This window comes from Carassius auratus, chromosome 3 (genome assembly GCF_003368295.1).
Source record: "Carassius auratus strain Wakin chromosome 3, ASM336829v1, whole genome shotgun sequence".
Taxonomy (NCBI): domain Eukaryota; kingdom Metazoa; phylum Chordata; class Actinopteri; order Cypriniformes; family Cyprinidae; genus Carassius; species Carassius auratus.
The window spans coordinates 26,649,878-26,666,827 of NC_039245.1; the positions used below are offsets into that span (position 1 = coordinate 26,649,878).

Below are 16,950 nucleotides of genomic sequence, written 5' to 3' on the forward strand. Positions count from 1 at the left end.
CTTAGGGCTCGTGAACTAATCTTTAGTCACGTGACGTAAACATTTAACGGAGGACCAATCGGACAGCGCTTCTTTCTACCTCTTTCATCTGGTATTTGTTACACAAATATATTATAATTATAAATAATTCTTATTCTCCATGTGTTCGGTCAAATACTTTGTCTAAAGGCGTTAAGCGTTATAGTATATTACACAAGAGTTAGTCTCTTGCACTACTGTTAACAGTCTCAGATCTTCGGTTACGAAAAGATCTCACACAAACAGAGGGCTAACTTATTCATCTGATGTCACATTTGCTTGGACTAGCTAACAGTGGCATGTCTAGAGAGCAACAGTGATTTTCTGCGTAAACCCGGTGCAGTGTTCTCACTGGTTCTCAATCCTGGTCCTGGAGAACCCCAACACTGCACATCTGAGACATCTCCCTGACGTGCAGTGCTGAGGGTTCTCCAGGACCAGGATTGGGAACCACTGCAGCTCAAAGTATTTATAAAGCGTACTAAACTTACAGTAGCGTGGAAAACAAGGTTCAAAATGAATCCGGGGCTGTTGATGATCAAACTGCGGCTTGTGAACTCTCATTCCTCACGGATCCATTCAGGCAGCTCTGCGCTGAGCATCCCACCCACTTCCGCAGTCGGGGGCGTGGTGCGCAGCGAATCAGACCTTTCCGCTCATACGTGCGTACATTTTACGCATACATTATAACTACGACAGCAATGAAAACATTGCATTTTACAGCAAGAGTGACCTATATTATCATTGCTAAAAAAAGTAATAAATTAGTACTTTAAACACAGCAGTGTTACAACCTTTTAAAAGAGGCTACATTAGTTGCTTTGAAATGATTTGTAACAAAGCGCTATACAAATAAACTTGAATCGAATTAAAAATAACATCTAAATTAAGAAATTATGTAAAATGTTAAGAGTCTAAGATGTGCACCAGGCTGTGCAATTATTATTGTTATTATTTTTACAGGAATAGTTAATAAAATCTGTAATTTACTCACCCTAAATCCTGTAGCAAACATGATTTGGCTTTCTTCTGCAGATTATACAAACTTTACTGTAATACTGTACCCCGTTGACTCTTTGAATTTTGAAAATTGAGACATCTTTATCTCTCTCCTTTTTTTTGTTGTTGTTGAAAATTCTCTTTTGTGAGTGTGTGTTTTGCAGTAGAAAGTCATACTATAGAGGGTGACTGAATAACCACAAAAATTAACCAATTAGCCCTTTATCATTCGATTTCAAACAGGATACAAGAAGACTGATATCAGTTAACACTGGAAAGAATCAAGTGTTTATTGTGCGGCATTTCCTTACAAAACCAGAATGTTGCAATACTTTCCTTTACAAAACAAACAGTTGCAAAGTAAATTAACAGAGACACAATGATCATGTGCTATTACAGAACTGTGTGAACAAAACTAGCATATTGAAAAGAGTTTCAGTTCGGATGATTATTTCTTCTAGTTTTTTTTTTATTCATTCAAGGGTAATGAAGAAAACGGTAAAAGTGGTCTAAAATAGTCGATGCAGAAATACACGAATAGAAATTCCTTCAGATCAAAGCCGATTGCTAGATATTCTTTTCAAAGATAAGGCACAATTTCAATAGTAAGAGGTAGAAATCTTCCAGTGAATTTGGCCTGACATAAAAGAACATTAAAAGCTAAACTGCTAGAAGTCATCCACAATATTACATTATATGATTGTTTAATACTTCAAAACTCAGGTGCTTAAAGTTTACAAAAAAATAAGGCTTATCCACAAAAAAGCCTACGGTCTGTCAAAAATGAAATTAAAGCACATTTACAGTAGTTTACTCATTTCTCACAACCTCAATCTCAGCATTCAACAGTTATCTTCATTAGACTCAAGACTGAAGTTAATAAAGCCTTTTGGCAATAGATTTAGTGCATACTTTTCATGTGATATATGGCAAAGCAGTGTTTTTAAGGAATCACTCAGTAATGTATTTGGCACAGAGTCTGTTCACTTTCTATTATCTGCATATGAAGAACTTCGTCTAGATTTTGGTTCTGTATATAGAAACAACTCTACTTTTAAGGCACGTCAGTTCTGTAGATTTTCATGCATTATCTGATTGTGCATTCGAAGACATTGGAATAAAGCAAATTCCATCGATTTCATAAAAACTGCAGCTGGTGTTAAATCTGTTTTTCAGAAACTAATTTGGAAAGAAAAAAAAAAAAAACCTAGCAAGATAATTCTGCAGATGTGCAAAGATCTTTTACAATTAGGGTCATGTTTAGAATTTGCATCAAAAACTAAATAAAAATAAATATGTTTTTCCAAACCTGAAAATACACACTAGCAAAGCATACCAAATCCCCGGTCACAATTCAAACTCTTATGAATAAGGAAAAAACACAGTCCACAGTGGCGAGCCTCTCAGAAGTGTTAAAATGCCTTCACCCTCAGTACTCTGGAGGCTTGTACTCTCCCTGTCCCGCAGAGCCGGCACTGAATGGGGACTGCTGGTAACCCTGTGGAGCACCAGCATATGCAGAAGGGTACGGGGAAGTTGGGTCACCCGCTGGATCATTGTAGCCCATGCCAATCTCGCCCATTCCTTGGCGGTATCGTTGGAATGCAAACACAGAAAGCGCGGCCTTGAGAAAAATGGTGAGACTTGTTTCAGTTTGATCAAACAGAAAGGAGATCATAATGCAGCAACAGGAAGTCTAACAATAAAGTGAGATGTGCTCACCCAGGTGACCGTGGAGAAGAAGGAAAAGGTCACCACAGCTCGAGCTGCATCAGCGATCACTGCGGTCTGAGTAGTGTAAGACCACTGATTGGCAAGGAAGCAGAAACACACAAACCACAGGAACGTCCACAGACCTGATAAAAAAAAAAATGAACCGAAAATGAACGTTCTTTCATCATTCACTCAATCCGACGTCATTCCAGAAACTCATAGTGCTTACCAGAGAAACCAAGATCAGCCAAGACGATGAATTTTCTCTCGTTGGCATTGCTTATCTGTGGGAAGTAGGCATCCAGCACAATAAAGACAACACAGGCCAGGAAAGCTAAAATCCCAATGCCAATGCCATAGCTGCAAGCACCGTCATTCTCATTGAACATGCATTTAGTGGCGTCTACATGTTGGTCGTTCATGTAGCCTTCAGAGAGGATGGTAGCAAACACCACTATGGAGAAGAGCTGTGACGGAAAGAAACAGACAACAGAAGAAGCTCTTTAACTAGGCATCCTCACAGGACTAAAAACACCAAAGAAACTGCTATCCAGGGGTGCGTTTCCCAAAACCATAGTTGCTAACTTGTTAGCAATAGTTGGTTGGCAATTGGAAATTGCACTGCAACCAACAAAGCTGCAAACTTAGTTAGCAACCATGGTTTTGGGAAACGCACCCCAGACCGTGTGTGTGTGTGTGTGTGTGTGTGTGTGTGTGTGTGTGTGTGAAAATGTGTTTCTTGAAATGTGTGCGAACACTATATTTCTTAAGAACATCAGTGTCTTTGCAGTAAATAATGAAATATAAAAGTATGCCAAACTGCTCTATCTGGGGTCATTGTAACTTAACAGTACTTTTGTAGTAAATGGTTAAGATTACATAAAGAAAGAAAGCAAGAAAGCAAGAAACGCAAACTAGCTGCACAAAGCTGTGTATTACAGAACTCTGCTATGTTCTCTTGATTTTAACCCTGTTGACAAGTCACATGATGCAGACCTCGAGATCAAACTCCCAAACTCCTGCTGCCATATGTCTGTGCTTCGCTGATTACGACGGCACAGCTCTGTTTTGCGTCTAAACTCTGTTCAGCTAACACAATTTGAGGCCAGTCAGAATAATACCACACACTTTGACCATCCTCATCGAGTAGGAGCACTAGCTCGATGAGCTAACGATGACTTAGCTCTCACCCAGCTGAGCAGCCGGACGATAGTCTGAGGTCGTTTCACAAAGCTCCAGATGTCAAAGGCTCCTCCGGCCAGCGATGCACCGTAAGCACTCTCCATGTCCGCTCTTGTGACTGTAGCCCCTCGTTATTATCGGTCAGCGCTTCGGCAGACTGTCCAGCTTCAGGATCTGCTGTTTACTTTCACAACTGTTTCCTGAAAGTGTTGCAGCACCACCCATCAGGGAAGTACACGTCACGTCAGAACCAACATTCACAGACCGGCAGTTATTACAATCATTATCAAACATAAACAGCCCTGTTTTTACACACGCCCTCTATCTATCTATCTATCTATCTATCTATCTATCTATCTATCTATCTATCTATCTATCTATCTATCTATCTATCTATCTATCTATCTGTCTGTCTGTCTGTCTGTCTGTCTGTCTGTCTGTCTGTCTGTCTGTCTGTCTGTCTGTCTATCTATCTGTCTGTCTGTCTGTCTGTCTATCTATCTATCTATCTATCTATCTATCTATCTATCTATCTATCTATCTATCTATGTCTGTCTCTCATATTAATAATTAATATAATACAGGCTGTCATTCTGTTGATCTAGTGCTCTAGATAAACTACACGTGGCTTGAGTAATCAGCAGCTGTCTGTTATATGCCATGGACATGTTTAAATATTAATGAGTGTTACGCTTTTCCAGTGTTGTGCTGTTTGTTGGTGTTTCAAGAGTTCAGCTCTGATCTAGGTGCAGAAGTAGGCCTTGTTGTTGTTTGAGGGGTGACCACGTGGCCTCAATCTGTAGAGAATTTAAACTTTTAACACCGAGATACTTTTTCATTTATATGTTTGTTTGTTTGTTTGTTGACCTTTTTTAATGATTCTCTCATAACTCTGGAGTACGTGTGTAAGCACCTATGAATATAGTCCTCTAGGTGGCGCTCTTAATCTGCTTTTAATTGAAAGGTTCGCCCAGAAATGAATGTTCATTATTTGAGTCATTCCTCGAACCAGGATTTGAGGCCCTCTGACCTTATTAAGTGTATTTTATCTATTGGGTCACCAAAATCTATTTATTTATTTTTTATCTTTTTGTATTAATTAAAATGTATTTTGTCATTTAATAAGGTCTAAAAACATGACATACATTTTATCTAAATATTACAAATTATCTGTTTTTATTTTATTAATTTTTTTCTCAGTGGACCCCACCTATTTTGCCATGTCCCTCATGGCCTCCTGTGAAAGTGTACTTGGGATATGAATAACACAATTCGAAAAAAGCCCATACATTTTTCCATTCTCATAAATAGTTATCTGTATTTTTTGGCTGGTAATGTTATTATTATTATTATTTGTTAAATTCATGATTATTCAATAAAATCATATTATTTAGTTCGGCACCTCAGTAACCCCTCAACCCTGTTACACAAATCATTCTCCCCCCATAAAAATAATGAACTGATCCTTATGTGACATCATTAATAGGAAGTGACACCATATAACTCAATATTGTGATTGTGAAGCTTAACGACTCAACCCCATTACATCAAATAAAGATAGAATACGGTAACTTGTGGAAATTATCTTTGTTATTTAACTATAATCATGATTTCTTAATATCATGTATATCATGTGCTCTCTTGTTATTCACTACATCAAATCACAACCCCGTTATTTATCAGATCATAACTGGGTTGTGAGATTGTGATGGGGTTGTGCTTTTAACACTTTGGTTCTGAAGTCATCCAGAAATTTAAATTAATTATTATATTTGATCAAGAATCTTATACCACATGTATATGTTGATTCTAGTAATCAGTGTTCAGTAATACCCCATAATGACAACATGAACAAAGTTTGTTTGAAATCTTTGCAAACTTAATAAAAAGAGAGAAAAAAAAAATCACATAAGTATTCACAGCCTTTGCTCAATACTTTGTTAAAGCACCTCTGGCATCAATTACAGCCTCAAGTCTTTTTGAGTATGATGCTACAAGCTTGGCACATGTATTTTTGGACAGTTTCTCCCATTCTCCTTTGCTAGACCTCTCAAGCTCAATCAGGTTGGATGGAGAGTGTCGCTGCGTCAGTTTTGAGATCTCTCCAGAGTTGTTCAGTCAGGTTCAAGTCTGAGCCATTCTGGGACATTCACACAGTTGTCTCATAGCCCCATTTTTGTTATCTTGGCTGGGTTCTTAGGGTTGTTGTCCTGTTGGAGGCGAACCTTCTGCACAGTCTGAGATTCTGAATAATTAGCATTAATGCTATCTCAATATTTTGGTGCACTGAGCTTTTTTTCTACTCTAACGAGTCCCTCAGTCCATATCGCTGAAAATCAGCCCCGCGGCATGTTGCTGCTAGCAGCACACTTTACTTTTGGAGAGCTGGTTTCCTTCAAACATGATGCTTGAAATTGAGGTTTATCAGACCAGAAAATCTTTCCTGAGGTAGTCTGATGGTTCTTTAGGTGCTTTTTTGCAAATCCCAAGTGTGTTTTCATGTGTCTTTACTATAGAGACTGTGTCTGTTCCCCGAACTAGAAAATACAAAAAATGTCCAAATCAATTCAAGATTAACAATTTAATTGATGTTCAACAGATAAAAAACAGATCCAATATGGATAAACAAATGATACAGCATTTCCGTAAATGATATGATCACTGATTATAATCTAGATGTGCTCTGTTTGACAGAAACCTGGCTAAAACTCGATCATTACATTATTTTGAGTCCAACCACCCAAGATTACTGTTATAAACATGAGCAGCGTCTAAAAGGCAAAGGGGGAGGTGTTGCTTCAATTTATAACAATGTTTTCAGGATTTCTGAGAGGGCAGGTTTCAAGTATAACCCGTTTGAAGTAATGGTGCTTCATATAACATTATCCAGAGAAACCAATGTTAATGATAAATCCCCTGTTATGTTTGTACTGGCTACTGTGTACATGCCTCCAGGGCACCATACAGACTTTGTAGTTTGGGGATTTTACATCCGAGTTAGTTCTGGCTGCAGATAAAGTTTTAATAGTTGGTGATTTTAATATCCATGTTGATAATAAAAAAGATGCACTGGGATCAACATTTATAGACATTCTGAACTCTATTGGTATTAGACAACATGTTTCAGGACCTACTCATTGTCAAAATCATACTCTAGATTTAATACTGTCACATGGAATTGATGTTGATAGTGTTGAAATTATGCAGCCAAGTGATGATATCTCAGATCATTGTTTAGTTTTGTGCAAACTTCATATAGCCAAAATTGTAAATTCTACTTCTTGTTACAAGTATCGAAGAACCATCACTTCTACCACAAAAGACTGCTTTTTAAGTTATCTTCTTGATGTATCCAAATTCCTTGATGATGTAACAGAAACTATGGACTCTCTCTTTTCTAGCACTTTAAATACAGTTGCTCCTTTACGCTTAAGAAAGGTTAAGGAAAACAGTTTGACACCATGGTATAATGAGCATACTCGCACCCTAAAGAGAGCAGCCCGAAAAATGGAGCGCAGCTGGAGGAAAACAAAACTAGAGGTATTTCGTATTGCTTGGCGGGAAAGTAACATATCCTACAGATACATATATATAACATATCCTAGCTAACTGCTAGATCTGGTTACTTTTCATCTCTTTTAGAAGAAACCAAACATAACCCCAGGTATTTATTCAATACAGTGGCTAAATTAACCAAAAATAAAGCATCAACAAGTGTTGACATTTGCCAAATTCACAGCAGTAATGACTTTATGAACTACTTTTAAAATCGATACTATTAGAGATAAAATTGTAACCATTCAGCCGTCAGCTACAGTATCACATCGGACAGTGCACTATAGACCCACTGAGGAACAGTTCATGCCACTCATTCTGTACTATAGGAGAGGAAGAATTGTATAAACTTGGTAAATCATCTAAACCAACAACATGTATGTTAGACCCTATACCATCTAAGCTCCTAAAAGAGGTGCAAAAAAAAACACAACTTGACCCCAAAGAACTAGTTAATTATGAACCATCTTGAATCTCCATTTTCTGTCCAAGATACTAGAAAAGGTGGTATCCTCACAATTATATTCTTTCTTAGAGAAATATGGTATCTGTATGGATTTCCAGTCCAGATTTAGATTGTATCATAGTACTGAGACTGCTCTCCTTAGAGTTACAAATGACCTGCTCTTATCATCTGGTCGTGGTTGTATCTCTCTATTAGTTTTATTGGATCTTAGTGCTGCCTTATTGATCACAACATCCTTTCGCATAGAATAGAAAACTTTGTTGGCATTAATGGAAGTGCATTAGCATGGTTTAAATTGTACTTGTATGATCGTCATCAATTCATAGCAGTGAATGAAGATGTATCATATCGATCACAAGTGCAGTATGGAGTACCTCAAGGCTCAGTACTAGGGCCGTTATTCTTCACACTTTACATGTTACCCTTGGGAGATATCATCAGGAATCATGGTGATAGCTTTCACTGTTATGCTGATGATACTCAGCTCTATATTTCTTTGCAGCCCGGTGAAACACACCAATTTGAAAAAGTCAATGCAAAGTCGATATGAAAAAAACTGGATGACGATTATTTTCTTTCTGCTAAACTTTGAAAAAACAGAGGTGTTAATTATAGGACCTAAAAACTCTGCTTGTAATAACCTAGAACACTGTCTAAGACTCGATGGCTGCTCTGTCAATTCTTCGTCATCAGTTAGGAACCTAGGTGTGCTATTTGATCGCAATCTTTCCTTAGAAAGCTATGTTTCTAGCATTTGTAAAACTGCATTTTTCCATCTCAAAAATATATCTAAATTACGGCCTATGCTCTCAATGTCAAATGCAGGAATGTTAATCCATGGATTTATGACTTCAAGGTTAGACCAGAGCCATATAGAGTGAGAGTTGCGACAACTCCATTGACTCCAATGGAACGCTTTTTTTACAGCAATGGCGGCTCGTGGAGCCTCTCAATAGTTCCCGGAAGTAGCAGCAAACCGATGCCGCGCCGTAGAGATGCAGCCTTACTGTCTATGGATGCAGCAGAACAAACCGTTCGCGACGCACTTTTAACAGGTAAGACGTTTAAATAATAAGATTGAATATTATCAGTACATCTTAATAACAATAAATTGCAAATTAAAACCTTCTAGTAGATTATCACTCATTAAATGAGTAGATTTAAGGTTTGTTATCAGATAACTAACAGATTAGGCTAGGATTGGCTGAATAAAGTTAGTAACGAACACCCTAATAATTGTAAAATCTGTTCTCATAATTCAGTTTCATCCATCGTGTTTGCAATTAGAAAAAAAGTAGTATAAACAAATTTTTTTGCAGGGTGGGGAAAGTTAGCTAACGTTACATAGCCTATTACGTTAGTTCAAGATAACGTGTGACAGCGGTGAGTGGAAGTGGTAAAAATGAGGTTATAAAGTTTGTTCCTTATTACACGTATTAAATTACTTAATAATAAAAGGCACCCTATTGATATACATTTAGAGTGAATTGAGTTTGCAAAAACATGGGTGGAGTGTTTTTAGTCATTGTGATTCATTTACTATTACCTGTCTATATTATATAATAATACTGTATTATATACTTAAACTTGTTAGTGTATAAAAGTAACATACTGTAACATTCTGTGGGTGCTGGTGGGTGGAGGATTAGTGGTGCCACTGAAGTGTTCTGGGATGGAGCATCAGTGAGGATGCAGGTCAGGAGAGCTGAGGGGACCTTTTTTTTTGATAGCTGAATTTTCATTATTTTTCTTAGTGCTGCCTTTGCATTGTTTGATTTTTTTTTTTTCTTGTCTCTTAAATTTTTTTAATAGACCCAGGTAACTGGCTGATGGTTCACAGGAATGCTGACTTGCTGCTGGTTGACTGGGCAGTGTCACCTGTCCCTGTCTCTCCTCTCTAGCCATGTCCTTTTTCTTCACTCTCACTTTCCTTTCTCTGAGTGTCCTCGTTCTTTTTTCCTCAACCTTTGAAACTGATCGAGGTAGAATACATGGTTTTGCTAATTTTAAATATTGAAAATATCACATCACTTTACTTCAACTAGTACGAGTTTGTACTTATTATATATGAATCACCTGAAATAAAATAGCTGTAATCAGTAGCCATTTCTTGTATGTTCACAGGTCTAGGGGTGCATCGTGGAGCAGGGCCCTCCACTTTTTGACCACAGGACGATGTACAAAGATTGTGGGAATAGCATCTGACCTCAGCCTACTCTTGAATTTTTTGGTCATGACAAATTGCTTTGCCGTAATTTGTCTGCATACTGACTTCAGTTTAGTTTACACACACACCTTTTTTTTGTCTACCCACATACAGTACATATCACATGTGGTTAAAAGCACAGTTATAGGTAACACTGATGACTCCCTGCAATGTCTCACCCTGAGTCTCTGCTCCCTGGGTTTTGCAAGGGTTTGCTTGTTCCTTATTTCTAGTAAAACATTGTCAATGTAAAAAAGTGCAAATAAATTTAAGTATAATTACCTAACAATTTTTTGTTGTTGTAATTTTTATTTGTATTTAGATTGCTCCTGCTGACTTGAGCCAACCATTATTTTCTCCTCTCTATGTCAGCGGGGAAGCCATACATTCGCACACCTTTCTCTGACTAAGTGGAGCATCCCCATGCAGCACAGCAAACCACGGTGGAGATTATGCAAGGACAACATTAAAGAAAGGACACATACAAAATGCTTGTCATGCTATTAAATTTATTAGAAATGTATTCATGAATTGCTGTAAATAGTTAATTGTATAATTACAATTTAAAATAACTGTTTTCTATTTTAAAATGGAATATACTCCTGTGATGCCAACCTGAATTTTCAGCATCATTACTTTTGAATGGCAGTGTACATGTTTATATACGAGTATGCTTAAGTTGTTTTAAACCTGAATATATTGTGTACATGAATAAGTATTGTAAGAATTATACTAGATATAATAGGTATATTATTTATAATACATAATTATATTACTATATGTAATTGTAAGAATTATAAACAGTAAGCTTCATTTTACATTTATTTAACATGCTAATTACTGCTGCTAACAGTTAATTGACCCATAGTGCGGTGTGAGCTGAAAATCACCCATCACTGGGTGTAGTCTCTGTACTACCTGAAAGTCATCAATATGACATGAGTTAACATTAGATCAGTGAAAAAATGGACAATATGTAACGTAAAAAGGCAACAGCAACCCGTGTTTATAAAACTTAACGTTAGCCTGAAATACGTTTTTAAAATAACGGTAATTGAACACTAATCCTCAAATATTACCCGATTTGATATTTTAAAAACAACATCGCTGTAACTACATAATCATGCTACATACATATGTCAGTGTGTTGTATAAATATATAAAATAAATGCATTTATTGACTCCTTATTACCAGAAATCGCAGTTCTGTCACTCTACTCTATCAGTTTGAATGGCCGCCAACGCACTTCCTGGAACTATTTGAAGTCTACACGAATCACGTGACAACCAAACATTTCGAACTTCCGTTGTCGCAACTCTCTCTCTATATGGCTCTGGGTTAGACTATTGTAATGCTTTATTGGGTGGTTGTTCTGCACGCTTGGTAAACAAACTACAGCTAGTCTAAAATGCAGCAGCAAGAGTTCTTACTAGAACCAGGAAGTATGACCATATTAGCCCGGTCCTGTCAACACTGCACTGCCTCCCTATCAAACATCATATAGATTCTAAAGTATTGTTTATTACTTATTAAGCCCTGAATGGTTTAGCACCTCAGTATTTGAACGAGCTACTGTTACATTATAGTCCTCCACATCTGCTGCGTTCTCAAAACTGTGTTCCCATTGACCTGGTCTCTACACAGTGTTCATTGCTCCCTACTCCCTGAACAGGGGAAATCTGTTGAAGTTTACTTCACTTCGGAACATTCATTCACGGATTTGCGCTGTGCAACATCTTCACACATGGAAAAGTGTGACATCATATACCTCTGTCAATAAATACAATTTAATTTCACACCTCGCACACTTCAATGCACTTTGAATGGAACGTATACATTCACTTCGAACTGGAATCATGGCGGAATATCCTGTGATGTTCACTTCGCAGGGCACTTACATTTCAATAGAACAAAGGTCTGGAGCCATAAGAGAAACATACTAAATGTGCAGAGCAGGGGGCACGAGGACTGGAATTGAGAATTTATTAAATTAGATAAGATTTCAACAAACTCCTTTCACATTGTCATTATGGTGTATTGTTTATAGAATTTTGTGGAAAATAATTTTATCCATTTTGGAACAAAATGTGGGAAAAGTGAAGTGCTGTGAATGCTTTCCGGATGCATTGTACAGGGGGGTGTTTTATGTTGATACAAAAAAACCAGAGCCTGTGTGCTTCATGTGCTTCTTCATGCAGAGATCTTTAAAGAAGTGTGGGCCAGATACTGAATGCCACAAAAGTTGTTTTATTTTGATGACCTGTTCAGTCAATTTATAATTTTCTAATGTATACTATGTTATTGTTGTTTTTCCTGCAGACGGGTAATAAAACTCAGTTCAATTGCAATTTATATCTGTTGTCTTTCTTGGTCACATAATGCAATACTGTGTTTAAAGAAAATCTAACAGTGAATCGGATTTAAAAAAAATAAAAAAAAACTATTTATATGTTAAGTTATATTTCTCTTCTCATCCCCATTACCCTAGTCTCAAACCCGTCACACCTACATTTTCATTAATTATTTTGTTAAGTTTATGAAAAGGTAATTTAATGTTTGTTGAACTCAGTCTGAAATGTTCAAAGCAATCATAAGAAAACCCTTCTGAAGTTCTGAAGTTAATCCACTTCTTTGATCAAAAATGTTGAGGTTGCTGTCACAAAAATTATATTTTAGGATTTAGGAAAAGTGTAAGATTTTAAGTAACTTATATTTGCAAATACTGTATTAGTGTGAGGGACATCTGATTAATTACAATTAAATGTTATGATCATATTCAGAGAGTCCATAACGGGGTTGAAGATTAATAGTGCCCATATCTTACAATAATGACCAATAATAATTGATTTGGAAAATATGTTTTTCAGGAAGTTGGCATTAATGCTGTGGGGTGTTCAGAAAAGTAATATATTTATATATAAAAAAAAAATCCAAATCATACCGGTTTCTTGGAATGATTCATTTGTTTACAGAGATTCATTTGTTTCATGTCTTACAAACCTGACTACATTTCACAAAATAAGATATTTAAAAAATGTCCAAGTCAACATTGGACCCTACTGGCTGTCACTGTATGGACTATGAAAAAAAATGAATGTACCTACCAAACTGATGATAGGAATTACATTTCAAGTTGCTTTAATACAGTGGACCCAAAAAGCATTGGAACAATTAAGCCACGCATTAAAAATATTTGTTTTACATACATAATATAAAAAAAAACTAATTTGTTTTAAATAAATATTAGCATAAGCACACTTTTCAATCAAATTATCTCACAAAATGAAGTTTGTTACGTTTCAAAATATGCCTATTTAATATTATCAGTGCACCCACTGTCCTGCTTTCAGAAACAGATGAAAGGTTGAGCTGCACAACACAGAGGATTTCATTCCAGAGCAAATGATGTAAGATACATGTTTTAAATCAGCTTTACAGCAGATGTTATATAAGGTGACACATTATCCACTCACACTTAATAAATGCTACTGACATCAAATTCATACTTAAAATGTATCTGTTGCATCTATGACACGGCCATGAGGTTTTGTGAGCTTGCTGCCGATACAAGTATATGTTCTCACTGTACCGTATGACTGAATCTGTTATAGCTGACTTTTCCAGATGAAGGCCGACTTACAGTGAGTTATCAGTCTCCATACCACGGTAATATCACATACTGTAGGCCTCTGTTTACAATATCACATACTGTACCACACTGTAATGTAGAACACCTGTCTCCCACCTGATGATGGATGCTGTCATTGAGTGTTTGTTTCTTCTGCTCTTTCCTGCTCTATTTTCACAAATTAGAAATATTACATTGCAGTCCAGTTGCTGTGAATGATAACTGTGAGGTTTATATGGATGAAACACTGGGTGAAGTAAAAGGGATACTTTGTGGTTTTCTGTTTTGTACTAACTGAGATTATACTGAAAGGTTTACTTTTCTTTTTTATTATCTGTTGTGCTAAGAGTGTTGTTCGTAACACTACGTATAGTACCAAAAATAGACAAAAAGAAGAAGGAAAAAAACCTTGCTAGACGTCAGCCTGTTGTTGTTTCTTCCTCTCAGCATGGTTACTGTGGTTTTTCCCCTTGTCTGTCAACGGTAAAATTGTTTCTGCTGAGTGCCAAAGTACCAGTCACCATTTCTTCATACGAAAGCTTTGTCCAGAGTATTTTCTTCTTAGACTGTGCTGATTAGGTGAGTATGGTTATTGGTGGTACTTTATCATTGAAGTCTGCTCTTTCTGTCTAAGATGAGTGTTGTTACAGTATTGTTCAAAATAATAGCAGTACAATGTGACTAACCAGAATAATCAAGGTTTTTCGTATATTTTTTTATTGCTACGTGGCAAACAAGTTACCAGTAGGTTCAGTAGATTCTCAGAAAACAAATGAGACCCAGTATTCATGATATGCACGCTCTTAAGGCTGTGCAATTGGGCAATTAGTTGAATTAGTTGAAAGGGGTGTGTTCAAAAAAATAGCAGTGTGGCATTCAATCACTGAGGTCATCAATTTTGTGAAGAAACAGGTGTGAATCAGGTGACCCCTATTTAAGGATGAAGCCAACACTTGTTGAACATGCATTTGAAAGCTGAGGAAAATGGGTCGTTCAAGACATTGTTCAGAAGAACAGCGTACTTTGATTAAAAAGTTGATTAGAGAGGGGAAAACCTATAAAGAGGTGCAAAAAATGATAGGCTGTTCAGCTAAAATGATCTCCAATGCCTTAAAATGGAGAGCAAAACCAGAGAGACGTGGAAGAAAACGGAAGACAACCATCAAAATGGATAGAAGAATAACCAGAATGGCAAAGGCTCAGCCAATGATCACCTCCAGGATGATCAAAGACAGTCTGGAGTTACCTGTAAGTACTGTGACAGTTAGAAGACGTCTGTGTGAAGCTAATCTATTTTCAAGAATCCCCCGCAAAGTCCCTCTGTTAAAAAAAAGGCATGTGCAGAAGAGGTTACAATTGGCCAAAGAACACATCAACTGGCCTAAAGAGAAATGGAGGAACATTTTGTGGACTGATGAGAGTAAAATTGTTCTTTTTGGGTCCAAGGGCCACAGGCAGTTTGTGAGACGACCCCCAAACTCTGAATTCAAGCCACAGTACACAGTGAAGACAGTGAAGCATGGAGGTGCAAGCATCATGATATGGGCATGTTTCTCCTACTATGGTGTTGGGCCTATTTATCGCATACCAGGGATCATGGATCAGTTTGCATATGTTAAAATACTTGAAGAGGTCATGTTGCCCTATGCTGAAGAGGACATGCCCTTGAAATGGTTGTTTCAACAAGACAATGACCCAAAACACACTAGTAAACGGGCAAAGTCTTGGTTCCAAACCAACAAAATTAATGTTATGGAGTGGCCAGCCCAATCTCCAGACCTTAATCCAATTGAGAACTTGTGGGGTGATATCAAAAATGCTGTTTCTGAAGCAAAACCAAGAAATGTGAATGAATTGTGGAATGTTGTTAAAGAATCATGGAGTGGAATAACAGCTGAGAGGTGCCACAAGTTGGTTGACTCCATGCCACACAGATGTCAAGCAGTTTTAAAAAAACTGTGGTCATACAACTAAATATTAGTTTAGTGATTCACAGGATTGCTAAATCCCAGAAAAAAAAAAAAATGTTTGTACAAAATAGTTTTGAGTTTGTACAGTCAAAGGTAGACACTGCTATTTTTTTGAACACACCCCTTTCAACTAATTGCCCAATTGCACAGCCTTAAGAGCGTGCATATCATGAATGCTGGGTCTTGTTTGTTTTCTGACAATCTACTGAACCTACTGGTAACTTGTTTGCCACGTAGCAATAAAAAATATACTAAAAACCTTGATTATTCTGGTTAGTCACATTGTACTGCTATTATTTTGAACAATACTGTAAATGGATAGCATGGGTTGATAGAAAAACTACAATTGGCTCTGAAAACTACCGTGATAGAGCTGAATACCCTTGTGGAAAAGAAGTACACTTTAGCATACTTTTTAAAAGAAAGTGTGTACTATGGAAAATATACTTTAAGAGAATATACTTGAACTGAATGTAATGATAAACACATTTAAATGTAATTTAAGTACTTTACATGTGTTACTATGTTAGACAAAACACACACACACACAAATAGGTGTACTTCTTTAAAGCATGACAAGAGATTTGTAATGATTGGAAGTGTATTATAAAGTTAACCGTTTAATTAGTCATTATCACACAGGACACTTGAAAGAGCACTGACTTAAGTGGCCTTTTATTTCATTAATATTGTATTATCCGTAGGTACAGTTTTCATTTATATATTCGTTTTTAAATATATTTATTTATACAATTAAACACACTTCTTCTTCTTTTTTTTTACAAGAATAGTTTTAACGTGAGAAATGGACAATTTCTAAGGGAACGTTTATTTTGTTATGGTATCTTCTGATGTTGATTTTGACATGAATGAGGCACTTTTTGTTTTCATGGTTTCTTCATGTGGTTTGTAATATGCTACATTTCTCTGGAACATAAATCCCAGGCACATATTGCCTCATAGTATGAAAGTTCATTCTTATACAGTCAGCTCTAGACAGTCTTGATGGCTGCGTCCCGGTTCATGGAGATGAATTCCAGTGAAGATGAACATGAAGACGTGATTGAGCTGGAAGCTATTAGGAGACCGTACAGACCAGTCAAACGTGGGTACACAGCATACAGACAGCCTGATGTGAATCACATAGGACAAAAATCACTTATTTTAAACTTAAATTCTCTCTCTCTCTCTCTCTCTCTCTCTCTCTCTCTC

The 16,950-nt window shown here is 36.8% G+C and overlaps 1 protein-coding gene across 1 annotated transcript; it reads right to left on the reverse strand.

Annotated features, from left to right (window-relative positions):
• Positions 1 to 1,278: 1,278 nt before the first annotated feature.
• Positions 1,279 to 4,139, reverse strand: LOC113052919 (synaptogyrin-2-like). Its single transcript, XM_026217402.1, has 4 exons — positions 3,921 to 4,139; positions 2,960 to 3,197; positions 2,740 to 2,873; positions 1,279 to 2,641 (listed from the first exon to the last, which is right to left on the reverse strand). Exons 1-4 carry the CDS (start codon positions 4,014 to 4,016, stop codon positions 2,447 to 2,449), a joined length of 663 nt encoding a protein of 220 aa, XP_026073187.1. The 5' UTR covers positions 4,017 to 4,139; the 3' UTR covers positions 1,279 to 2,446.
• Positions 4,140 to 16,950: the final 12,811 nt, after the last annotated feature.